At 49.6% G+C, this 26,188-nt stretch overlaps 1 protein-coding gene across 4 annotated transcripts in view; it reads right to left on the bottom strand.

Moving 5' to 3' along the window:
- Positions 1-26,188, bottom strand: part of LOC135896393 (ribosomal protein S6 kinase alpha-5-like) — a 342,214-nt gene that overhangs the window by 106,147 nt on the left and 209,879 nt on the right. The window contains exon 1 of one of the 4 annotated variants that reach the window (XM_065424775.1): positions 22,915-23,008. The exons of the other annotated variants lie outside the window; for them this stretch is intronic. Coding sequence (XP_065280847.1) covers positions 22,915-22,993 — 79 coding nt within the window. The 5' untranslated portion in view covers positions 22,994-23,008. Of the gene's footprint in view, positions 1-22,914; positions 23,009-26,188 lie in introns of those variants that run through there. 4 annotated transcript variants of the gene reach the window in all.

Below are 26,188 nucleotides of genomic sequence, written 5' to 3' on the forward strand. Positions count from 1 at the left end.
CAACAACATAAGTGCAGAAACAAAAAAAATGCTGCATTTCACTATGCCAATTTCTGAAGCAAATTCCTGCTGACAAATTCAGCAATCATGGAGGGAATCCTGCTAAATGAGAGGGGATCTTCTTCGCTTAATAAATTTAACACTAGTAACCCTAAAATTTAGGCGGGACCCTCAAACGCAGAATTCAAATTAGCCTGCTCAAACCATCCGCATTGCTATGCAACTTTCCCTTCTTATATCTAACGGAGAAGTTGTACTCTTGGAGAGTGAGGCTCCATCGGAGCAAGCGGCCGTTTTTGTGTGACATTTGATTGAGCCACGTCAGAGGACAGTGGTCGGTCTCGAAGATGAACTTCGCTCCGTACAAATAACACGACAACTTCTGGGCGGCCCAAACCAAACAAGCGCATTCCTTCTCTGAAGCGCTGTAGGCTTCCTCTCTTACATTTAGTTTACGGCTGGCGTAGAGGATAGGATGCTCCTCGTTATCGTCGCCGACTTGACTAAGTACCACGCCCATACCTCTGTCGCTTGCGTCGCATTGAACTATGAATTCCTTTGTGTAGTCTGGCGCGCGAAGCACAGGGCGAGAAACCAATAGCGTTTTCAAACTTTGAAAAGCGTTCTCTTTGTCCTTATCCCAGTGTACGTTACTCGGTGCTCCCTTTCGGAGGGCGTCTGTTAATGGACTTGCCAATTGCGAGTAATTCGGAATGTACCGTTGATAGTACCCCACAAGTCCCAAAAATGAACGAACGTCCGTTTTCGTGCGCGGCTGAGAAAAATCTCCAATCGTCGCTATTTTCAGCTCAGCCGGCCGTCTCATGTCCTGACCGACAACATGGCCCAGATAAGTAACCTGCGAACAACCAAACCTACACTTTTCCGCTTTCATCGTTAAGTCAACTTTAAACGTACGAAGCCTCGCATTCTTGTCGTAATAGACTTTGCCGTTCATTTGAGCTATTGCCATGTTCTTTCCGACTAGTTCTTGGTTTGCGCTCAGCCGTTCCAGTAAATTTAGCACGTATTCAACCACGGTTGGACTCTCCCCTCTTTCCTCCCACATCTCTCTTAACATTCTCAGTGGAGAACGGAGTGTCCTCCCATACACTAGTTCTGCTGGAGAGAACCCTGTCGCTTCATGTGGAACCGTTCGCAAAGCAAACAAAGTTGCCGGCAGACAGTTCTCCCAGTCCTCCTTGTGCTCGTAACAGAGCGCACGCAAAACTCGCTTAAGCACCGAATGCCACCTCTCTACACTGTTTGACTGAGGGTGATAGACAGAACTGTGAATTAACTTTACCCCGCACTTTTGCAAGAATGTGGAAGTCAGTGCGCTCGTGAATACTGACCCTTGATCTGCCTGAATTTCGGCTGGAAACCCAACTCGTGCAAACACTGTCAAAAGCGCGTCTACTACTTCAGTGGAGCTGAGCTCTTTCAAAGGGATTGCTTCTGGAAACTTGGTAGCCGGACACAGCATGGTAAATAAGTACCTGTAGCCTGATTTTGTTTTTGGAAGAGGCCCTACCGTGTCTATTACAAGTCGTCTGAAAGGCTCCGTTATTAAGGGCACTACCTTCAGTGGAGCTTTCCAAGTCTCTCCTGGTTTACCAGAACGCTGGCAGGCGTCGCATGATCTTACAAAGTTTTCTACATCTTTGAAACAGCCAGGCCAGTAGTATTCCATAAGCAATCTTTCCTTTGATTTGTTTATGCCTAGGTGGCCGGACCACCCATTTCCATGACAAAGACTCAAAAGGTCCTCCCTATACTTAGTAGGTATGACTAACTGATCTAAAATCCTACCCTTTCGATCTCTGTAATGCCGATACAACAAACCTCCTTTCTCATGTATCGTTACGTTGCGCCTAGCAATGCCTTCTTTAGCTGTGTTACGTAATTTAGCTAAGCTCTCATCATTCTTTTGCTCAGCTGCCAGTGACTCTCTATCCACGCGTAAGAGTTGATCAAAGTTCTTTGAGGCCGGTGATAACAACGACCCTGTCTCGCTTGGGAGCGCGTCTGCATGCTCTTCCTGCAGGCTAGAACTCTGACACTCTAGTGCTACGCTCTCATTGAGCTGGTCAACTGGCAGGCTCTCCTCAACTGTTCTTTTGTCCCTCGGGCCTAGCTCGGATTCGGGGATTGAAGCTATCCCCTTTTCTGCTTCAGCTAGAGGAGCTTGAGCATTTTCAGCCGAAAGCGCCGCGATCTTACGAGCTTGGCCTCTGGTCAATGCCTGTACTATGCCCTCTTCCAGTTTGAGCCCTCTGTCACGCAGTAACTGATTCGAACGATTCGAAAAGATGTAGGGATACTGCAGTGACAAAAATTTGGAAACTGCAGCCTCAGTCTCTAGCTCCCCGAATGGTCCACTGATTTTGACTTTGGCCATGGGCAGACACACGCTGTGTTCTTCTACAACCTGTTTTATCCATGCTACTTCTCCGGTGAAGTCCTCTACCATCACGTAAGACGGATGGACAATGTCCAGCGTGGCGGCACTGTCTCTTAGCACTCGGCATGGTTTTCCATTAACTTGCAGGTCGTGGAGATATGGACTTAAAAGTTCCATATTCTCATCCTTTTCCTCCACGTAGGAAAAAACTACGCTTGGCTTCTCGCAGTTTACAGCTATATGTCCCAGTTTGTGGCATTTGTAACAGCGAATTGGTCTAAAAGATTCGAATTTTCTTTTCTGTTCTTTTTGTGCGGTTTCTCCGTTAACTTTCTCCTCGCTCTTTTCTGCGGGCTTTTCCGCCATGTCTACAGGCTTCGATCGTCTAGTTTGCGCACCCTTTTTGAACGGAAATGGTTTCCGCGGTCCATTTCGACCGTCCCAGTTTCCCTCCTCGGCGTTCAACTTTCTACGGGTTGCGTACTCTTCGGCTAATTCAGCCGCCCTTTCCACAGTGTTTACATTACCTCTATCTTGCACCCACAGTTTCACAGCTTGGGGAATGGTTTTGTAAAACTGCTCTAGACACATGCATTCAATGATCATGTCTCTGCTGTCGTACGCTTCCGCGCTTTTAAGCCACTCGACTAGGTTGGCCTTTAAGCTATATGCAAACTCCGGATAGCCCTCGCTATCTTTCTTGCCTGTGCTCCTAAACCTTTGCCGAAAAGCTTCGGCTGAAAGGCGGTATTTCTTCAGGAGACTAGCCTTAACTTTCGCATAATCATATGCATCCTGCACACTCAATCTGGCGATTACTTCCGCTGCCTCACACGGCAACATAGACAGCAACCGCTGTGGCCATGTACTCGGGCCGAAGTTCATCTTTTCGCAAGTCCTTTCAAAATTGCTTAGGAACAAGCCTATGTCGGTCCCGACCTCATATGGCTTTAATAGCCTGTCCATGCGGTACGATTCTGCCTCACTTGATCGACCCAGAGCTCCTTCACTTCCTTGAGACAACTCCAAACGTCTGTTTTCAAGTTCAAGTTGCATTTTTGTTATCTCGCGATCTTTATCGCGTTCCTCTCTCTCTCGTTTTTCTCTGTCTCGTTCTTCTCTTTCTTTTTCCCGTTTCTCTCTCTTTTTGAGAAGTTCCAATCCCATTTCAATATCTTGCTCACTGGCCTGATTGGAAATTAGCTCCAATAATTCCGATTTGAGCATTTCCTTGCGTACATCTAGGCCCAGTTCCTCACCAACAATCAACAACTCGTCTCTCAGCAGTGTCCTTAACTCCATGACTGCTGCTTTACTGCCTTGATTCTGCTCTCTAAATCTAGCTAGGAAAACACAACCTAGCTAACACACAACAATCTAGCTTCCCTACTGTTCTAAACAGAACAACCACAAAATGAAGCCTAGAGAGTCAAAGCAAAAACCAAGCACTCACCACAGATACAGCACCATGTCGCAAAGTCCATCCCACCGCTGCCACCAGTTGTCAGGATTGGGGGCTCAATCCCTTTGTCCGTGGTCCTTTGCCAAGATTGGAGTACGGCATGAATTCGAAGGTAGCTGGCCCATGCCGTCGTCCAACTTATTTACGCTGAGATCGTTGATGAAGTGAAGAACTGCTTCTCATCGAGAACGAGGAAAAAGGGGTTTATTTACAGAACATTAACTCAGTCTAACATGACTGTTTGAGAAAAATAGTATTAGTCCAACAGGACTGCATGAGAGAAGTGAACCAGTCTAACATGACTGCTCAAGAGAAGTGAACCAGTCTAACATGACTGCTCAAGAGAAGTGAACCAGTCTAACATGACTGCTCAAGAGAAGTGTGTCCAACAATCGCACAACCACAGTTTTTATACACTCGATCCGCTGGTCCTACGACGCTGCGGCTGTTCGTTTACACACCACCAACTCGCAGCTGCTCTGAAGACCAGTTTACAGACACAAAGGCACACACATTCCGAAGCCCAAGCGACGGCGTTGAAGGTGGTGCCGTTCCGGAAAATCGACGCCGCTCGAGGGACGCTCGTTGTTTTGCAACATGCGGAACCGTGAGAGCGCAAAAATAAGACGTTCCCGCGGTAGCTTCTTCAGGCGTGTCAAATCAGCGCCGCGTTGAGGAACTCTGGAATCATTGTCCACACACCAAACTCGTCTTGTCACAATGTCGAAGCGGGCTGGAGGAAGGCGGCGGATTCCAGCGCAAAGGTCGCTTCTTTGAACGCCTCGCAGCTGCAGCGGCGGAGAGCGGGAGGTGCGCGTCTTGCACCCCTTGTCGTAATCGGGTGGCAAGGTGACAATCTTGTTGTGCAACCCGCCGTTCTTTACAGTATACAGAAGAGGAAAGAGAAGAAGAAAAAAAGAAAACTGCAGCGGCGTAGGAAAGCAGCCCTTGCGGAATTTCACCTCCGCCACTCCCTGGCCGGCTCCTCGAGTATCCCTCCCCCCCCCCCCCAACTGCCACCCCCACAACCAATGTCAACTCGATTAGGGTCGACGGTTGCAATCGTGCACGACCGGGGGATCAAGGTATAGAAGCCGGTGTTTGCAGTGCGGCAGCTAATTTGCTCTTCACGGAACGCCGTGCCTGTCCTCTGATCGTTGGATAGTGGCGTATATAGTCGGTTGACAGTGCAAAGAGATCACTGTTGGAATGCAAATTAGTTTAATTACTGACTGCAGTAGTCCGAAGCTATAGTTCTCTCCTTCCTTTTTTCGCTTATTCCCTTTGAAGCAGCCGATTCTCTGACGGTGGACGTGCACTCCGATGGAATTTTTATTGCCTCTAGTTGGAAGCACGTCTGAGGACGCAAGTTAGCTTTCGATAAAAAACGGTCTGGCGCGTAGGACGAGTGACTTGCATGGAGACGAATTTGCGTAACCGAGTGTCCGGGCACGCGCGCGCATGCATGTGCGTGTCCGTGTTGCCAGTCCGAAGTCTCCAAAAGGTCTTAGTGTTTGTCGCCTCGGCGAGTACTTATATTGGTGTCCGCAGGCCATCAAGGACGGCTCAGCAAGTTTGAAATACTGGGTCGCTGGCGCCGCAGCGTTAACTCTCTAAAAGCACGGTTTATCTCGTCTGGTTACTGACCTCCGAGAGTGGCGGTGGCCGCGCGGTACGCAGAGAATCCCGGAGGCCACGCCTTGCGCAGTAAAAGCGTTGCTGCTGTCCTTTCCCGTCCAGACGTGTATCGTAGGGCCACTTAAGGCGAAGCGTGTTATCCGAGTTCTAGGGAGGTTAGGTTAAGCCAGGAAAACAAAAAGAAAGGAAGAGAAAGCGACGCTTATATAAGGAGGACGCGAAGAAAACAGAAGAAAATAAAAATAAGGTTATCTGCAGAGGACGTTGAGTGAAAGCTGCCAGCAAGGCGTCGGCAAACGAAGCTTGGAGATAACGATCAAGCCGCCGCCACTGCACCGAAGAAAACGTTATCTCGAAATCTACCTTGCTCGGCTACCACAGACGACTTGACAAGAATACTAACAAAGAAAACAAAGTTTATACGAAACGCAGCGCAGCTTGCGAGAGATTGTGCACGAAATAGGCTCATCTACGGCTCAGCTTTTGACACTTCCCGTGGCCGCAAAGTGTCAAAAAAAAAAAAATACTGTTACACCGTGGACTCAACCCTCACCAGCACTTTGTGAAGACCTGGAGCTCTTGGGCAACATCTGGCAATCGCGCCAACTAACTCCGTTGTTGATCATCATCACTTTTTGATGGAGTCCGAGCTCCGGAATCACCTTTGTTTACGAGGTGAACGCCGCTGTGGGCACGTGCGCATCCCTTCGTATCCTCGTTCTGTTCGCATCCCCCCCCCCCCTTCCTCCGTTCCGCTCTCTCCCAGTGCAAGGCATCGAGGAAGATGCAACCTGGTTAAAGCCCTCCCTGCCTTTCCTGTTCGTTCGTTCTGGCACACTGAAAATGCGGCCGAAGCCACCACGTCGCCCAGGGTGCAGTAAACGCTACCGATAGTGTGGTAGGGGGGGGCATCGGCAATGCCCTTCCGCGTGTGCGTAGACACGTACGCAGTGGCTGCCGCCTCACCGCCCCAGCACAGGCGTGCAACCGCAACAGCTTCCCGGGGCCATTAAAGGCCAGCGGGAGATGCAGCGAAGGGCGGCGCGGTGTTTGTGTGTGTGCGTTTGTTTGTTTGCTTGTTTGTTTGTTTGTTTTCCTCCTAAGCCTGCGTCCGATCCCGTCCCCCGCCGAGGTTTCGGCGTTGTGTGCTCGGCGAGGACGACGCGGCATCGAAACCCTGCCCGGGTAGACCGCTCGTGCCTTGGGGCTCACCCGCGGGAGGGTCGCGCGACATTAGTTGCACATCGCCGCCGCTGTCGCATAAACGAACAGGACCTTTCAATGCGCGTTTTTGTTTCAGTTGCTCGTTCATGCGCTCCCGCCTCGAACGAGGGGGAGGCATGGAGCAACTTCCGAGTGGCCAGCGCTAAACAGTCAGCGATTTCTGCGTGTGATCGGTCGATTCACTGTGCGCGCCAGTGAATGACAGTTTGAATCGGTGATTGATTGGTTGTTTTTTAGACGACTGACCGATTCTCCTGTGATAGTGACCGGCTGTGACTGTGTGTGCGCCCCATTTCTCTCCCTTTGTACTTTTTTTTTAATCTCTTCCCCTTCTCCAATGTAGGGAAGCGAACCGGACTTTCCCATCTGATTAACCTCCCTGCATTTCCCCCTTTCTTCTGCCTGTCTGTCTCCATACTATTGACTGACCCACTGATTGGTTGACTGCTTGATGACGCTGACTGACTCACTCGCTGGTTCGCAATTCCTTGACAACACTAACTCACCGGTTACCCAGCTTTGAAGCATTGACTCATTAATATATCGATTGATTCGTACATTCTGTAACTGCTCGAATGACCGAGCGAACGACTAACTTACGGATAGACTTATTTCACTGGCGGCATTCTAAAACGATATCTGAACCACGGAACAGGTCGCAGTGAGGCGGTTCCGAAGGAAATTTGACCGCATGGGGTCAAATGTGATGGATGGACAGTTGGACGCTTTCAAGCTAATTTGCGAGGCCTTTCTCTTTGTCCCCTACCCACAACGTCATTGTCCTCTGATGTTGACAATGAAATTGAATCCCTCGACGCACGCCTTAACCTTACAGTCAGCTGCATTTCCTCAGTTTTCTTTCTTCTTCTGGGATTCGAACCCGCACCTTTGTTGGTTGGCTGCAAAGCACGTCAGCAACTGCGCTTCAGCGGCAGGTGAGCCAGGAAGGCGAAGCCAAAATAGCGCTAAACGGCCCTTTGTTTATTATTTTTATTTCTTAACGAAAATCAAGCTAAAGAAGTACGACGGAACGCCCAAAAATGGAACGCATTGCCGACATTCCGATCAATACGGCCCAGGCTCCGGGCCGATCAAGTTATACTGTCGCATGTATAAACGCGGCATCTGCCCTCCTCCACCCATTCTCCCCTCCTTGCAATGTAAGCGGTCGTAAAGAACACATTTTCTCCAACGCTCATATAAGAGCGAATAAAACCGGTAAATAAAGCGATAGAAAAGAAGAAGGCGCCAGGACAGCGAAAACGGGGGAGGGGGGGACGAATGAAACTGGTAAACAACCGAGCGGTAATAGTTCGAATAGACAAAAAAAAACTTAAAGTAACACGGAGACAACAGAAATCGGAACTATGTAACAAAGTCGCCGAAAAAGAAAGGTTGGCGAGGACATGGTGGAGTGGGGTGTGGGTGTGGGGAGAGAGGATTCAAAGCTTGATAGGTCGTACAGCAACGGCTCCCTCACAACACAGTAGGGGGAGAGGAAGAAAAAGCAGCAGGGGCAATAAGGAAACGCGAGACCGGCTCCCGATATCATCTCTCCCAGGCGGACACTTTATACATCGAGACGCATTCGTTTGGTGCTGGCCGCGCGCTCAGTTTCGATCGGCGGGGGGGGGGGGGGGGGGGGGGGGCTGCGTTGTTACATTCCGCATTCCCTTTCGAAACACAGAGCAGCAAGGGAGCCAACCGCCAGGCGCGGCGGGAAACGAAAACGTGACCTATGGGAGAAAAAGAAAAGAAAAGAAAAAGAAACGAAAGGGGGGGGAGAGATACCGAAAAAAAGAAAAAAGGAAAGAAAACGTTATCCGCAGAAATACTCCGACTGAGGTATCGCGGCGGCGAGTTCTGCTGGTTTCTCGGGCTCGTGGAAACGATGGTATCAGTCGCCGTTCCGGGCGCAACGCGTTGATGAAGTTGAGCTGCGTTAATGCGGCGCCACCTGGGACGCTGTCGCACGCACTTCGCCAGGGATGGAAGTTTTTTTTTTTTCTCCGAGATTTGAGCGCTTGTCTTTTCTACTTTTCCAGCTTCCCCCTCCCCCTTCGTTGTTTCTTTTTTTTCGTGTGAGATTAGACATATGAACCACAAGAAAGGATTCACACAAGTCGACGCAAACCATTGCAACAATTAAGTATCGCTTGATCTCGCACGTGAATTTTTTTTTTTCCCGCGAGTACACATCTCGGAAGCGCATATGACGCAAAGGAAAGCTTCACACTAGTTACTTCAGGGGACAGCGCCAACGCATACCATAACTGGCTATCGCAATATCAAACAGTGATTGAAGAATGAGAGGCGAAGAGCTGTAGGATTAACTAGTTCGAAGCATCGAGAGTATCTGAGATGGAGCAGTGACCAATAAAGAAACTTAATATTACCTCGCTGGTCACCTCGTTTCACTTGGGGAATGAGATATACAACAGCAACGACGATGCCAACGAAAGAGTGAGCATGAGGAGATGTCGGACTGGGTGCGAAATGCCCCTACACGGAAGCCAGAATACGTTCACCGGAAGGAGCAACGAAGAGGAATCAAGATGAACGTTGAGTAAGAGAGAGAAAAAAAAAGTGAAGCTATAAGATGGCCGACAGCCTCGATTACGTCGCCAGCAATAAAGGCGCTTATGAAAGGGGGAAATCAAGACGAGGAGGAAGAGACGGACACAACGAGAAAGGAAAGGAAGCTCCTGCAATAACGGAGCAAGCGCGAAGAAAGCAGAAGAGCGCAGAAAAGAATAGAGGAAGAAGGGCAAAGCGAAAGCCTTGCTTCGCATCGTCGTCGCGATGTGATGGGGTTCTCACATCACGCGCTGCCTGCGACAAAAGGAAGAAGTGAAGCGAGAGAGAAAGTAGCGCACTGCAAAGTGAGATAGAGGGGGGATGCGAGAAGGGAAGAGAAACGACGTGCAATGCGGTTCGAGAAGACGGGCAAGAGAGAGAGGGAGGGAGAGAGCCCTCCCTCTCGCCCTCTCTTCCTACCCGCTGGCCTCCTTTTCGGAGCAGCGGGGGTTTGGGGTCAGCCCGTAACCTGGTTTTGTTAGCGAACGGTTTTTCTGGCAACAAGACCGGCCCGATGAGAGCGGCGCGAAGCGGTGCCCGCTCGCGCGGTAGGAGGGGCGAGTGAGCGAGCGATTGCGAGGGGGAGAGAAGTGGGGCCACCGAAGACAAGCGTGAAGGAAAAATCGAGAATGGACAAGAATGGCGGCGTAGTTAGTGCCCGTCGTTCATTTCTACTGCGATAAAGGCTTGTCGTATAAGCGTAATGTTTATTATACAGGCGCGCTCAAAGGCCTTTTGCGGTTTCGCTGGCAGCCCGGCCAACGCGACAGCGCTTCCTTGGGTTTGGCTTACGTGAGATCAAGAAAAGAATAATCGATTTGATTGAATGTTTCATGTAGCTCACAATCGTTTACTACAATGAAAAGAAGAAGAAAGAGAAGGACAGAATGAGATAACGAAAGAAAGAAAGAAAGAAAGAAAGAAAGAAAGAAAGAAAGAAAGAAAGAAAGAAAGAAAGAAAGAAAGAAAGGAACAGGACCATGACGAGGGCGAGCCCAGAGCACATGGAGACAGATGAGGGGTGATAAGAAAAACGGCATCTGGGCCCCGCACAAAAAAAAGGAAAAAGAAAAAAACCAGCAACAGCGGTGGGCCGGGGGCATTGCGTCAGTGGGCTACTAATACCTAGGTCGCGGAAGAGGCACACCGCCCCCCCCCCCCTCCCCCTTTCCTTCCTACTCCCACTTCAACCGGGTCAGACGGGCACACTTTGGAGCGTGCGCCCATTACAGAGACTCCTGCAGTTAAAATTGCAGGAAGGCAACGGCGGAGGAGGCTTTCGTTCGGGTTACAGTGTATGTAGTACGCGCCGCACTGGTGCCAGCAGACGACGCACGCGAGGTGGAGCAGACGACGTTCGCGGCTGTACTGGCTATACTGCCGACACGAGACAACGTTCGTCTGCTGAGGCGCTAAGCTTACATCGTCTGCTTCCGCGTTTGTTCTGGGTCGCCCCAGCTCAATCGATATCAGCCGCCGCGCGAACTCAACACGTCGACTGAACTCGTCGTAGCGAGCAGGGCCTGAATTTTACGCTGCGACTAGAGAAACCACGAAACGAGAGTGGAGCATACTATTAAAGAAAAATCCAAGAGGCAAGAACTGGCAGGAAAAGAAAAAAAAAAAAGCGTTGGCGAAAGACACAGCGGTATGCTCCGTGACAGAGCGGTAAGAAGCAGAAAAAAAAGTGACCATTGAGAAGGCACCAAAAGCAAGTAGGAAACGAGAAAGAGGTAAATAAGAAGAAAGATTAACGAAGGATAAAAATGGGAGCAAGAATGTCGCGGTCGCGGGCTTGCCCTAGCCTGCCGCTACCGAAATCGGGCCGGGTCGGTGAAGACGACGCGACGAGCGGCGGTGTGTCGCGAAGCGTGCGTTTGAAGCGCGAAGTTGTTGAAAGTTCAGTGTGACGTGTTACGTGGGCATGGACTCGTGGTTTGAAAAAAAAAAAAGAAAGAAAGTCGGGCGTAGAAAACGACGTCTGCGTTGCCTTTTTCGTTCCTCTCCAGTCCGTGCTTACTACGCCTGAATAAACTAGGACTAGGCCCAACTTTCGTTTCAATGGTCATTTCGTTGTTTCAGTTCGTAATTGAACCCAGACCCCCCACGCAGAGTCACCGATCTCCCGCAGCTACCGAGCCCCGTAGACTCTACGAGGATGCGTTTAAACAACGGGAACCCAAATAGCCGACATCAACCGAAATGTCAATCAATGCCTACCAGGCGTCAAAACTTGTGAGTCAAGAGACACTAATAGCCCTAAATCGAATTGAATGTCACTTCGCATGAATATTTACAAGGTTCGCATAAAGGTGCTTGGACCCGTAGCCAGAGGCTGTAGTTTAGGGTCTAACGCATTGTCTAGGTGCCAACAGGTACGTACTGTAAAGACGGCAAACACATCGGCAGAGCGGACATGCCATGCGGGACCGTGAGGGCTTGCTTGGCTTTCAATATATAACATACAATACATAACTTTCAATACATTTCGATCAGGAAAATAAAAGTCAACGTGCTCGCCAATACGACGTCTCCTTTCTTCAACGTCAAGCGTGCAAATGCTATACAGTGCGAACAGTAACGCAGCCGTTTCTTTTCTTTTCCTCGGTCATTCGGAAATTATAGCATCAAACGAACATGTGCAGGCGTCAACGCCACATGCAATTCCAACAACTCCTTTTCTCTAGCCTACACAAGAAAATCGCACTATATGGGGCGCGATAAAGAAAAAGAGAAACACACACAAGCAAACAAACAGACAAGAAAGGACCCACACACACTCCCGTGCGAGGCACAAACACGTTCTTTCGTCCTACTGCACATAAAGGACACCGCTGGCTGGCTTCGCGTTCGGGGGCAAAAAAGATGGCGCGAACGAAGAAGAAGCGGCGCAAGGAATCGAGATCGCGTCGGCGGCCGCTGACAAATTGGAGCTGTCACGACGCCGCGCAGGAGAGCTAGACCGCGACCAGAACACACACACACACACACACTCCACGCCGCCTGGGCGCGCGCTATATATTAAACAGTGCGCCTCACACCGTGCACACAATACCCTGGCGCTACAGACGCACACAAAAGTGACCCACTTTTCCACCGCAGCACGGCACTGTTGCCACAGGCCACGCGCACGCGCGGCCGAAGCAGACGACGAAGCAGACGACGATAGCACGGAGCAGACGACAAAACAGACGACAACCATACGACGACGCAGACGATATACAACGCGCCGCCGTTTCGGCCGCCTCGACGACAGCGCGAAGAGATGGGTCACTTCTCAGGCTATATAACAAACTCCTTCCTACCGCCCTGATAACATTCCTTCGCGAGACAGGTATGATGTTCTTTTATCACGCGAGATCAAAAAGAAAAAAAAAAGTCAGCGGGAAGTTGTTTCGATGTAGACTCAGTACCGAGGATACGCGGAAGAGGTGTGTATGTGCGTTGGGAAAAGGAAACGACGCAGGGAGCCGTTTGCTCATGCATCTATAATGAGACGGCACGCCACAGTGAGAAGAGAGGCCAGCCTGAGCTTCGTTGCTAAGGCGGTTAGCCAGCCCAGCACCTCCATGACTTGAGAGCAGGCAAGAGGTATACGCAGGAGTGGACGCAGAAGAGACACCGCGAGCTTCCCTAGCGCACGATAGTGTAAACGCCGGCACAGGGCGTTTGTACTATCCTTCGCGAAAGTCGTCAGGCGCGTAGTTGCTTACAAAAAAAAAAATATTATAAAGCGACCGCTGGCGGTTAGTGTACACCTGAGCTGTAAGTGTTGGGTGCTCAGAAAGACGGTTAGAACGAGTGTAATACAAGGGCTTGCCTAAACTTCGTCCTTCTGGCTTCGATCGGCTTTGGAACTATGTAACGTGATCATATTCTACGAAATATTGCGTTGCAAATGCAACAAGTGATTACACATGTGCGGAGAGTCTTAATGCTTTCCGAGTTTGGAAAAACAACAACATTGCTTAAAAATTTTGGCCAATGAAGCGCAGGCAGATGAAACGCAGTAAATAACAATCCTACCGAAGCATCGAAGCCACAACAGCGAAGCTCAGGGCTCCTTTCTAACAACGTACGCGTTTACGATTAAGTGGCATAAATGCCTATGTTATTAGAAGGGAACACATTCTCGACGTCGCTAGCTGAACATTGTTGAAATTCGGCCAATCTTTTGAAATGTAATTTTTTTAATGGTGCGCACTGGGTTACGCTGGTTAACTGCGGTGAAATTCGACAGATGCCCGAAAGGGCAATGTTCAGAATAGGTGGCGTCCAAACCCACGCTTCAGCGACAACGTCCCCTGCAAGACGGGTGCCGATTTCGAAGGCCACGCTTTTGTCGGCTGCATGCGACGGAAGCGATTGCGGGAGTCGGAAAGACGTCACAGCCGTGACGTTCTTGGACGCCGCTATTCCTGGACGTGCGTTAAGAATCGACTTGCAAAGCAATTACTTCCCCTGACCTGTCTTCGGGTCTCAAGCGGACACGTGGGGATTAGGTGATGTCCCCCCCACTCAGAGTCTTTGACGTGTTTCCGGCTTCCGCATTCGCATCCGCCTCGCGCAACCAGCAAAGAGCACAGCCTTCAAGATCGGCGTTTTTAAACCAGAGGGCGCCACCGCTGGGGCGTCGATGGGGACGCCGCCTACCCATCTGACAGTGTTCCAGAATAGCAAATCCCGGGCTGAAGCTCCGCCGAGCACAGAGTCGAGACAAGACAAGACGTACTCACGTGGCCGCTCAATCTCGGAATGCTACACCAACGCACTCGGCTGTTAAAACACCCGGAAGCGCCGCGTGAAAACGCTACATTGTGCTCCTCCTACCTGCTCGCTTCCGACGGCCTGCCAAAAGCCGCAGGTGTTGGCGCTTCGTAACCTTGTCGCTGATCGATGATTCGCCGATACGCCTACACTTGAGCTGCATTCTGTATCTGCAGAAGCACGCTGCGGCTTCGCGAATGCTAACGGGCACGCTACAGCGGTGTTTGCCCCCAACGATTTCATTTCTTTTATTCTCATGTTTAGGTACAGTTTTAAACTCGACGACGCTGAGAAACGACTGTTACATGCATCGCAGGGCGTGTCTATAAATATCTGCACTGAGCTATGAATGCTAACGACGACGGTAACAGTAAATTTGCTGCTACTACTGCCAGCGCTTACAACTATCGACGATAAATAATAGTAGTGGCTGTATTTATTTATTTATTTATTTATTTATTCATTTATTTTCGATACTCTCAATCGCCCAGGCACTGCAGAGGAAAATGGTTACAATACATAAACAAAGAAAACAACATAATTTCGCGAGGCCAACACGGTTAGGGGTTCCGATGATGCGACCGATTGTAAATTTACTGATGTGTAGTCGCGCTTCTCCTCTCAACACACAGGTCACGGACAGTCAGACGCCGCATTTTCCTTGACGCGAACGATGCACTGCACTTAATAGCGTCATGCAAGACACCACAGCAATGCAAGCAGGGTTGTTGATGTTTTTTTCTTGCTGATATTTAGTAAACACCTTTTTGATGACCGGCGTTAGTGCAGCCTGTGTTGCTCCCGCAGCGTACCGTATTTTCCGGTGTATAAGACGCGGTTTTTTTCCGAAAATCTTGCTGGTGCGTCCTATACAAGGGTGCGTCTTATATGCGAATTTTTCGTTTTTTTTTTTTGCGGGTTCAGAAATTACTCAGGTTCATGCTCAAGCTTTTTTCACCGAAAAACTATCACTACCAATGATGCGGTAGTAACACGGTTAATACTTCAATACGGGGACCGCCATGCGCAACTTTTTTTAGGTGAACTTTATCATGAAACGGCGGGGATGACGACTTCCAGAATCGCAAACACGCGGTCGTTTCGGAGGCGCAAGCAAAAGTAATGTGAAATTCCCAAAGATGGCGACAGTCGCGCTTCTCGACATTGTCAAGACAAGCCAAGCCGGTGTTCTTTTTTAGTCATTCTTTGCAACTTCGCAACCGTGTACGTATTACGTCTGTGTTGGTGACTTCGGCGTGTGTTTTCCACTACCTACACCTGTCGTGCTCGGTCTTACTACAGTATGCCACCGAAGTTGCGCAAGAGCTACACCGCAAAGTTCAAATTATCTGCGGTCGAGTATGCTACCGAAAACGGAAATCGGGCTGCGGGCTGCCATTTCGACGTCACCGAGAAGATGATTCGCTCAGCGGTTATGGTGCTCGACTGCTGACCCAAACGACGCGGGTTCAATCCCGGCCGCGGCGGCTAGAATTTCTTTGAAGGAGAAATTCTTGAGGCCCGTGTACTGTGCGATGTCAGCGCCCGTTAAAGAACCTCAGGCGGTCGAAATTTCCGGGGCTTTTCACTACGGCGTCTCTCATAGCCTGAGTCGCTTTGGGACGTTAAGCCCCATAAACCATAAACCAAGAACTTCTCACAGATAGGTAGGTAGGTGGGTAGGATAACTTTATTTAGCTCTACGGAGCTTTTATGCGATCAGATGAGTCCACCCATGGTTCATTTCGCGATGGTCGATCAAGCGTGTTTAATTAACCCTGACTAGCCTAAGTGGGTAAATTGGGGTGCGACTTATACACGGGTGCGTCTTATATACCAACTTTTTCAATGAGAGCCTTCATATATGGCGAGTGCGTCTTATACAAGGGTGCGTCTTATACACCGGAAAATACGGTACAAGTGTCTTCTGCGCCTGTTCTTTTCAAACAGCGAAGGATTCTGCCTTCGTAAAATATTGAACGAGCATAAATGGTTTTCGGTTAACACGGTGTTAAGTCAAAGCGTTTGCGATAATTCACTGGAAAATAATTTAAACCCTAACAGTTGTTGTGCCATTACCACAAGCCCGGATCCCGAATCTGCAAGATGCAGAATCTATCCTGCGAGCGCCATAATTCTCCCTTCACAAGTCAAGATGCTGCGCCTTCGTGCGGGAGAAGCCTCGGCGGAGCAGCGTGTTTTGACGTGCCCGCGTGTGCCCGACGGCCCGGCGCCGCACCTCCCTTGCCTGGAGGTCACCGCGCGCGCGAACTTTGAACCGAGTGGCCAGCGCGGTCGCTGGTTGGACCCCTCGGACGACCGTCGTGTGCTGACTTTGTATTGGGCCGGTTGAGTGACAATGGGCCTCGGGGATTATAAAAGCAGTGACAAGCCGCCTGAAAAACGGGATCCGCCGACCTCACCGGGAGAGAGTGTCGCTCCCGACTGGGGTGAGATGTGTCACGCGTTTTCGCCGGACGTCGTCGTGCGAGAACAGTCGCGTATGTTGTGAGCACTCGGCCCCAGTGCCGACCCGTTCATGTCCTGTATGATAACCTGTATATAATGTATAAAGTCCCTTTTGTTATTCTCATCGACGCCAGGCTCGGAGTCTTCGCTACCAACGCTCTGTCACGAAACGGGTGACGAGCGCTACGGGACCACAAAGCCGTAATCGTGGTGCAGCGGTACAAGTTCGTAACACTGGTGGCACCGGTTGGGTGTCGTAACACTGGTGGCACCGGTTGGAAGTTCGTAACACTGGTGGCACCGGTTGGATGTCGTAACACTGGTGGCACCGGTTGGGATTTCATAACACTGGATGGCAGCTACGGGATTGACCGGCATCAGCTACCTCGGCGCGGTGAGTGCCTGAAGTTTACCTCAAACACCAGACTTTCTCTGACACAGGTTATAGTAGCTCAGGGATTGACTTGGTGTTGCATTGTGTTTAACCTTGTGTGTTTCAAGCCTAGTAAGAGTGTTTTGAAAACCAGGGGATGCTGAGAGGGTAAACAGGGCAGTGTGTGAAATACTTGCATATGTCTTACTAGTAGTGTTATAGTAGCGTACGGCAGGTATTTTCAAAAAGGGTAAACAGCAGGAGGACAGTGTGAACGATGGAGAAGTACAAGGTGAAGGAACTTCTCGAAATTTGTGAAGAGTTGGGCATTGAGTTGGGCTCAACTAAAAGAAAGAATGCGATCCTTGAGGTCATGAGGACTGGGGACGTAACGGCGGAGGAAGCCGCAGAGGCCTGGGCGGATATCAATGAACGTCGGGAAAGGGAGGAGAAGGAACGTTGCGAGCAGGAAAGGAAGGAAAATGAACGACGGGAAAGGGAGGAAAGGAGAGAACAGGAACGCCGCGAGGAGGAAAAGCAGGAAAGGAGAGAAAAGGAACTTCGCGAGGAGGAAAAGGAGGAAAGGAGAGAGAGGGAGCGACGTGAGCACGAGCTTAAAATGAAAGAGTTGGAGATCCGAAATAACTCGCCGGCGCCTAGTCTCACTTCTAATGTTCCAAGAATACGCGATCAACTTCCACCCTTTGTCGTCGGAGAGGATATGGCCAAATACCTCGTGAAATTTGAGCACGTGTGCGAACGGAATAGCATTGAGCGATCCCTTTGGGCACAGAATCTGTTAGCCTTGCTTCCTGGGGAGGCATCAGACGTAATAACTTGCTTATCGAAAGAGGCGTTTGAGAGCTACAGTGATGTGAAGGAAGCGCTACTGCGGAAGTACAAATTGTCGCCCGAAGCTTTCCGGCAGAGGTTCCGGTATGCAAAAAAGGGTAAGGAGTCGAATGTTGACTTCGCGTTTCGTCTAAAAGCCGACCTGGTGGAATGGCTGAAGGGCGAAGAGGTTTTCGACGACCGCGACAAAATTGTCGAATGCATCGCGTTGGAGCAGTTCTACCGTTGCATTGATGAGGATGTCCGGCTCTGGCTGCAAGATAGGCTAAAGGAGGTTAAGCTAAACAAGGCAGCAGAGTTAGCGGAAGAGTATTACACCCGCCGCAGCTTGCACAGCAAGGCAGTGCGCATAGAAAAAGCAGATAGAAGAGATGGGTTTTACGGGAAGCCCGACGAACGGAAGGAAATCACGCGTCGCGAGTTTCGGGACGACGAATCCCTTACCAAAGAAACTGTAAGGGATGGACAGAATGCATCTCAGAATGATGACGATGGTCCGAAACAGCGAAACGAAATGACGCGTTCCTTTGAAAAACGGAAACCGTTAACCTGCTACAATTGCAAAAAGCAAGGGCACATCGCTGCAAGCTGCCCAGAGAGAATTGCTTTTGCAACGATACAGGAAACTAACAAAAACATACGTCTATTGGAGCCCTATGTGCAGGAAATTAAGGTAAACGGCAAGAAGTGCCGAGCACTGCGGGACTCTGCAGCCACTATGGACGTTGTTCACCCGTCTTTCGTCTCCTCGAGTGATTTTACGGGAGAGTGCGTTAGGATACGGCAAGTGGCCGAGAAGGAGAGTGTCTGTTTACCGATCGCAACGGTTATCATTGAAGGAGAGTTTGGAAAACTTAACACCGAAGCCGCTGTGTCAGCCGCCCTCCCGGAGCAATTTTCCTACCTCTTCTCAAATAGCTCGGAGCAGCTGCTGAGGGATCAGGGCAAATCATTCTTTGCCGACGTGGCGTACATGGCCCCCACGCGATCCAAAGCGCGCCCGCTGTCGAGGGAACTTGACTTAGCGTCGGTGAGCGAAAGGCGGTGCGGCACACGGACCGATCACGGTAACTTGAGTGGCGAGCAGTCACGGGAGAGGCAGAGCTCGGAGGCTGGCCTAGACGAGCGGGTCCTGGAAGTGAGTGGGAGTGACGCGTGCAGTGCTAGCCGCGATATAGACTCGACGCCGCAATCAGGCGACGCGGGCTCCACACTCGCTCCGGTTTCCGCCAGCTGGCAGGAGCAGGCTGCAGTTGAAAGGGAAACTCGGATTCGCGAACAACAGGAAGATTGTTCACTAGCCGATCTGAGGAAGAGCGTCAAACGGGGAGTGAAAAAAAAGGAGGTTTCATTTGGCAAGGAATCTGGCTTATTGTACCGCCGCTACACGGATAAGCAGGGTCGCAAATATAAGCAGCTTCGGATTCCGCGAAAATATCGCCGGGAAAAATGAATGGCCTCATTTGCTTCCTCAGAAGTATGCTTTCGGTCCAAAGCGATTTCAAGGGGACCATTCTATTTGTCATTATTATTGCTGATTAATAATTGTTTCTATTTTGTTGTGTTGATGATTTGAAAACTGATTGTTTAAGCCTTGTGTGCTAGATCGTACACCTGCCTCTTGTTGCAGCGGGAGAAAAAAAGGGGAAAACAATTTAGTTAGGTTGATTTGAATTATGGCCTTGTCTGGTGTTTGACGGGAGACAGAGGGCACTTGTTCGTGTTGGGTGTTGCCTTTTTCCGGTCGGTTTTGCAAGCTGCAGAACGACCAAGCGGGACCAGTGGCGAGAAGCAAGGTCTTAGGAACGACCCGAGCGGAGCTGGTCAAGGTGCCTTGGCGACGACGTGGTGAGCAGAGCTCCTGTCCTGGCGAGTCGGACCTGGGCACGTGAGGTTACCTGGCGTCCCGACACTGGACGTGAACTTGGGCGAGCCTGACGAACGTGCGCGCCTGGCATCCGAGCCACGTGGAGGCAGCTCGTCTTCCCGGCGCCTTATCTGAGGGCGGGGATGCTGTTGTGCCATTACCACAAGCCCGGATCCCGAATCTGCAAGATGCAGAATCTATCCTGCGAGCGCCATAATTCTCCCTTCACAAGTCAAGATGCTGCGCCTTCGTGCGGGAGAAGCCTCGGCGGAGCAGCGTGTTTTGACGTGCCCGCGTGTGCCCGACGGCCCGGCGCCGCACCTCCCTTGCCTGGAGGTCACCGCGCGCGCGAACTTTGAACCGAGTGGCCAGCGCGGTCGCTGGTTGGACCCCTCGGACGACCGTCGTGTGCTGACTTTGTATTGGGCCGGTTGAGTGACAATGGGCCTCGGGGATTATAAAAGCAGTGACAAGCCGCCTGAAAAACGGGATCCGCCGACCTCACCGGGAGAGAGTGTCGCTCCCGACTGGGGTGAGATGTGTCACGCGTTTTCGCCGGACGTCGTCGTGCGAGAACAGTCGCGTATGTTGTGAGCACTCGGCCCCAGTGCCGACCCGTTCATGTCCTGTATGATAACCTGTATATAATGTATAAAGTCCCTTTTGTTATTCTCATCGACGCCAGGCTCGGAGTCTTCGCTACCAACGCTCTGTCACGAAACGGGTGACGAGCGCTACGGGACCACAAAGCCGTAATCGTGGTGCAGCGGTACAAGTTCGTAACACTGGTGGCACCGGTTGGGTGTCGTAACACTGGTGGCACCGGTTGGAAGTTCGTAACACTGGTGGCACCGGTTGGATGTCGTAACACTGGTGGCACCGGTTGGGATTCCATAACACAGTGAAAAAGGGTGTAAATATGTCCATAACTCACACCCTTAGGGTGTCCGTTATATAAATCACGCCCTAAGGGTGTGATTTATATAACGATGATTTATATATAAGTTTACACTCTTACATCCTTTTACATTTACACCCTTTTTCGCTTTTAAGGGCGCAAATTGTTTTACAGTGAAGCGGTCCAGTCAGTGCAGTCATGCACGAAAAACGTGAGCATGCGTTTACGCAATGTGCCCTCTAGCGTCGTGCACAAAGAGAAATCTCGAAATTCTTGTCGATATTTTGTAGGAATTTTTTTGATAAGCGGCTTTTTTTACTGTCCTTTTCGCTCGTATTTGTGTTGAGCGCGGTTTCTACGGCCGTTATTTTTAAACACTGACGAAATTTGCCTTAGTGATCAGTGCAAAAAAAAAAAAAGTTTCTGTTGACACAGGGCTAGAGACGCGTAGTTTGCGACGAACGGTCCAGTACAGTTATGCGTACGAGCAATGCGTGAGGGTGTTGGAACTATATATTCATGTCTCACTTTAATATTAATTTTTAAAATATTTCTTTTGGACGGAATGGCAGCATCCTTGATGCCAACTTTCATTACACAAGCGTTCAATAAGGAGAAGAAAAAAAAACACGTATCATTATTTCTTTTTGCGAGTTTTAAATGGATTTGGTTTATTACACTCGTATTCGACAGAATCCTGTCGTTCCACGTTTATTCCATTTTCTTTTCTATGCCATCTCGATCGCAGCTGTGCGAAAGTATTCGACTGGTCGCATATGCATCGACAGTGACAATCTAGATAAGTGCAGTAGTCAGTATATTGGCAAACGTTAAGAAAGGGAAAGGAAGAAATATAAGGCATAAAGTTTGTTCGAATAACGGAAGACATGAACGCTTCGAGAAGCAAACGTTGAAGCCTTCAACGTTCTTTCGACACACAGCTTCATCAAACTACACTGACGTTTGCAATCATCTGAAGACGCAGCGTTTCTTGCTTTTCTTTTTTCTTCTAGAATTTATCTTTATTTTTTTATTCTTTCGTCACGACGTTTGCGCCGCTCACTCGCCCAACTTCTTTTTCTCATTACACTTTCTAACCAGAAAAAGAAAAGAGAAAAAAAAGATTCGTTTGCACTTTCTTTGTGAGGTTTCGCTTGCTCTTTTTTCTCGAACATTCCAGGATTACCCACTCACGTTTTCCACATCTCCCGATCAGCATAATGTAATAGCGGATCGAGTGAAGCACAGGCACTAAGAAACGTTTGTCGCCATCTGTGTAACGGCACAAAAAAAAAAGAAAGAAGAAAGAGAAAGTAAGAAAAAAAGAGGAGGATTGAGCTGACTGCTTCGCATGACTTCAAAGGACAACGCGTCGTCGGCTTCAGCTGGCTTCTTTCGAACTACATTCCTTTTCGTAGCAACGCCATAATGCACCCACACATACGCGCACGCACAAGGAGGCTATTTGTTATTTTGCCGGCAACAGGAAAAAATGATAGGAGCGTGGGCATTACTAAAGGACTGTGCGCGCCTTTTAGAAGCTGCGCCTAGCGGGTGGTGACACGACGTTCTAATTTTGTGCGTGTCTCTCTCTCTCTCTCCCCCTATATATATATATATATATATATATATATATATATATATATATATATATATATATATATATATATATATATACACACTCCATACACTGCATATATATACGCTCCCCATACACTGCATGTACAATTGAACGCGCCTAGAAACCACCTCAACACGTCAGAAGCCATTGCGAGCACTAAAACTACGATTTCAGTGGATAAAAGTTAGCATTGCAACAAGGAACGTACGGTTATCACGCATTTCTGTTACGCTGTTCTGATACCTCCACAATGTCTAGTTTATGCACCGAATAAGCGTAACGCATAGACGATGGAGAGTACCCCCCTCCCCACTTCCCAGTTGTGGATAGTTCAGCAAACCAATTAACTACCGAATGAAGTACTCCACCAATTACGTTATAACCGAAACAAGAGTTTCATTGTAATCGTTTACAAAATGTGTTTTCCGAGGTCGGAAATAAAAGTGCAAAATTAAAGGAAGGAAGGAAGGAAAAGGTGGAGAAGGAAAGGCAGCGAGGTTAACCAGTTTAGCTTAACCGGTTTGCTACCCTACACATGGGAGAGGGATGGGGGCGATGAAAGATGGGGAAGGGGGAGAGAGAGCGAGAGCACTTAGCACAGCACACACACATCAAACGGACGATGTGCAAAATTAAGTTGTTCCAATTTCCTTCGATGTGAAACAGCGGTTGGTGCATTACGTCGGGTCATTTGGCCTCTGAAGTGGATGTGTTACACGAGAGAGAGAGAGAGAGAGAGAGAGAGAGAGACGAACGACTCACCGCCCAGAGGTCGAGGGTTCGTACTCCGGAAGCGCCGATCGCTCTTCCGGCAGTAGGGCAAAGAGTGGAGGGCGCCCATGGTGCGAATGCGACGTACGTCTTCTCTGCACTCTGTGCACACACACCTCCCTGACTGAAGCCTCAGAGATCTCGGCAAACACGCAGGGAATCCGCGCCGACCGTCATAGATATCGCCGTGCACGAAGGCAGCACACCCAACAGTATCCCGCGCGGTTTTGCACAACACTACAGGCGTCGTGACCTATGTGATGGCTTCTGATGGAGGACCGGATATAATGCATGCTTCATTCAACACTACTACTACTACTACTACTACTACTACTACTACTACTACTACTACTACTACTACTACTTATACTACTACTACCACCACTACTACTACTACTGCTATTACTACTGCTACTACTACTACTACTCGTAATAATAACAATTATAATAACGACAACAGAGATACGAATATGAAGTCTTGAAGCAGGTCCCAGTCTGGAGGAGTATTTATGATTCGTAAAAAGAAGTTACACTTAAATGGCTTCCAGGTTTAACTGGCAGCACAGAGGTCCGTCCAACGACGAGGTTCACAATGTGAAGAAGGTTGAACGCAATATTTTAGAAATAAAAATAATAAACGATGAGACAAAAGAGAAAAGGATCGGGATAATTGCAAGTCAGCTACGGCAAAGTCAGTCTCTCACGATAACGTCGCAGCTGCGAACGGGAAGCCGCGCACCAACCCCCCCACTCCCGCAGCGACGCACCGTACATACAGACCCGAACCGATTCCCACCTCACCTGTGTCACATTATCCCTTCCCCGCACGCCACCCCCCTACTCATGTACCCGTACCCGACCACGTGCATATATAATCTAAAGGGTCCCGATTCCCACCTCACCTGTGTCGCATTATTCCTCCCTTCCCCCCCCCCCCCCATGTACCCATACCCATACCTGACCACTTGCATATATAATCTAAAGGATCACACTGCTATATCGGTATGAAGCGTGCGCTTGTTTGAGAGCAACACGTTTGTTCTGCGATCGTCGGATTCACCCTTTCGACTCTCGGTGGCATCATCGTCGTTCGACCTCGCCAGTTGCAGCGCGCTTCATTGTGGCAGGTACGCGGGATTCCGAGCGCTTTTATCGCCGGTGTCCTTGATGGAGAGGATCGCCCGCTGCGGAGCTCTTTCCCAACGCATCACGGAAGCTTGGAGCTCGCGGGCGACCTCGTTGTGAAGTACGTACCTATACCTGCGCCAAATTTCGTTCCATTTGTGCTACGTTTACGTCGATGCTCCGATATAATCCTTCGTTTTTTTTTTTCATCGTTAATGTATGCCCGCCAGGTTCTGCGTTCTCTTTATTCTAACCTGCCTATCTTAAATCAGCGGTTAAGTTCTTTTGCATTTCATGTATTACATTCCACTCTTCCGGGCCAACACCCCAGTTCGGGTATGTGCCATTGACAGGCAAGGCAAGGCAAGGCAAGGCCGTGTATATGTCAATCTAGCAAGCTTCCGGCGAACCATTGAAGACAGTTAATTAGGACAACTGGGCTAGCACTGGTGCGTACTCGAAGGCTAAGCGAAACATAAACCCAATAAAGAAACACGACGGAAGAGAAGGAACCCAAGAGGAAAGAGCACCAGTGCGTATGCACTTCTTCTCTGACACTTAGCCGTATACACTACAAAAAGTTTTACACCCTTAGGAGTGCTGGCTTATTCCACGGGTGACGCTGTTACTCTAAAGGGTGTTTAAAAAATTTCACTCCACACAACAGCGAGCTGAAACTACACCTGCGATGTCAGAAGCTGTAGTTGATTCTGACCACCTGGTTTGCACACTGTCAAGAACGGCGAGTTGCGCAACAAGATTGCCACCTTGCCACCCGATTACGACAAGGGGTGCAAGACGCGCACCTCCCCCTCTCCGTCGCTGCAGCTGCGAGGCGTTCAAAGAAGCGACCTTTGCGCTGGAATCCGCCGCCTCCCTCCAGCCCCTTCGACATTGTGACGGGACGAGTTCGGTGTGTGGACAATGATTCCACGCGGAGCTGATTCGACCCGCCTGGTCAAGCTGCCGCGGGAACGACTTATTTTTGTGCTTCTCACGGTTCAGAGTGGCTCGGAACAATGAGCGACGCGCGATCGACAACGACAGTTTCCCGGAACGGCACCCCGTGCGGTTGCCTCTGTGTACGGAATGTGTGTGCCTTTGTGTCTGTAAACTGGTCTTCAGAGCAGCTGCGAGTTGGTGATGTGTAAACGAACAGCCGCCGCGTCGTAGGACCGGCGGATCGAGTGTATAAAAACTGTGGTTGTGCGGATGTTGGACGCACTTCTCTTGAGCAGTCATGTTAGACTGAGTCACTTCTCTCATGCAGTCCTGTTGGACTAATACTCTTTTTCTCAAACAGTCATGTTAGACTGAGTTAATTTCTGTAAATAAACCCCTTTTTTCTCGTTCTCGATGAGAAGCAGTTCTTCACTTCATCAACGATCTCAGCGTAAATAAGTTGGACGACGGCATGGGCCAGCTACCTTCGAATTCATGCCGTACTCCAATCTTGGCAAAGGACCACGGACGAAGGGATTGAGCCCCCAATCCTGACAACTGGCTGACAGCGGTGAGATGGACTTTGCGACATGGTGCTGTATCTGCGGTGAGTGCTTGGTTTTTGCTTTGACTCTCTAGGCTTCATTTTGTGGTTGTTCTGTTTAGAACAGTAGGGAAGCTAGATTGTTGTGTGTTAGCTAGGTTGTGTTTTCCTAGCTAGATTTAGAGAGCAGAATCAAGGCAGTAAAGCAGCAGTCATGGAGTTAAGGACACTGCTGAGAGACGAGTTGTTGATTGTTGGTGAGGAACTGGGCCTAGATGTACGCAAGGAAATGCTCAAATCGGAATTATTGGAGCTAATTTCCAATCAGGCCAGTGAGCAAGATATTGAAATGGGATTGGAACTTCTCAAAAAGAGAGAGAAACGGGAAAAAGAAAGAGAAAAACGAGAGAGAGAGGAACGCGATAAAGAAAGAGAGGAACGCGATAAAGAAAGGGAGGAACGCGATAAAGATCGCGAGTTAAGAAAAATGCAACTGGAACTTGAAAGCAAACGTTTGGAGATGTCTCAAGGAAGTGAAGGCGCTCTGGGACGAGCAAGTGAGGCAGAATCGTACCGCATGGACAGGCTATTAAAGCCATTTGAGGTCGGGACCGACATAGGCTTGTTCCTATGCAATTTTGAAAGGACTTGCGA

This window comes from Dermacentor albipictus, chromosome 7 (assembly GCF_038994185.2).
Source record: "Dermacentor albipictus isolate Rhodes 1998 colony chromosome 7, USDA_Dalb.pri_finalv2, whole genome shotgun sequence".
In the NCBI taxonomy this organism is placed as follows: Eukaryota; Metazoa; Arthropoda; class Arachnida; order Ixodida; family Ixodidae; genus Dermacentor; species Dermacentor albipictus.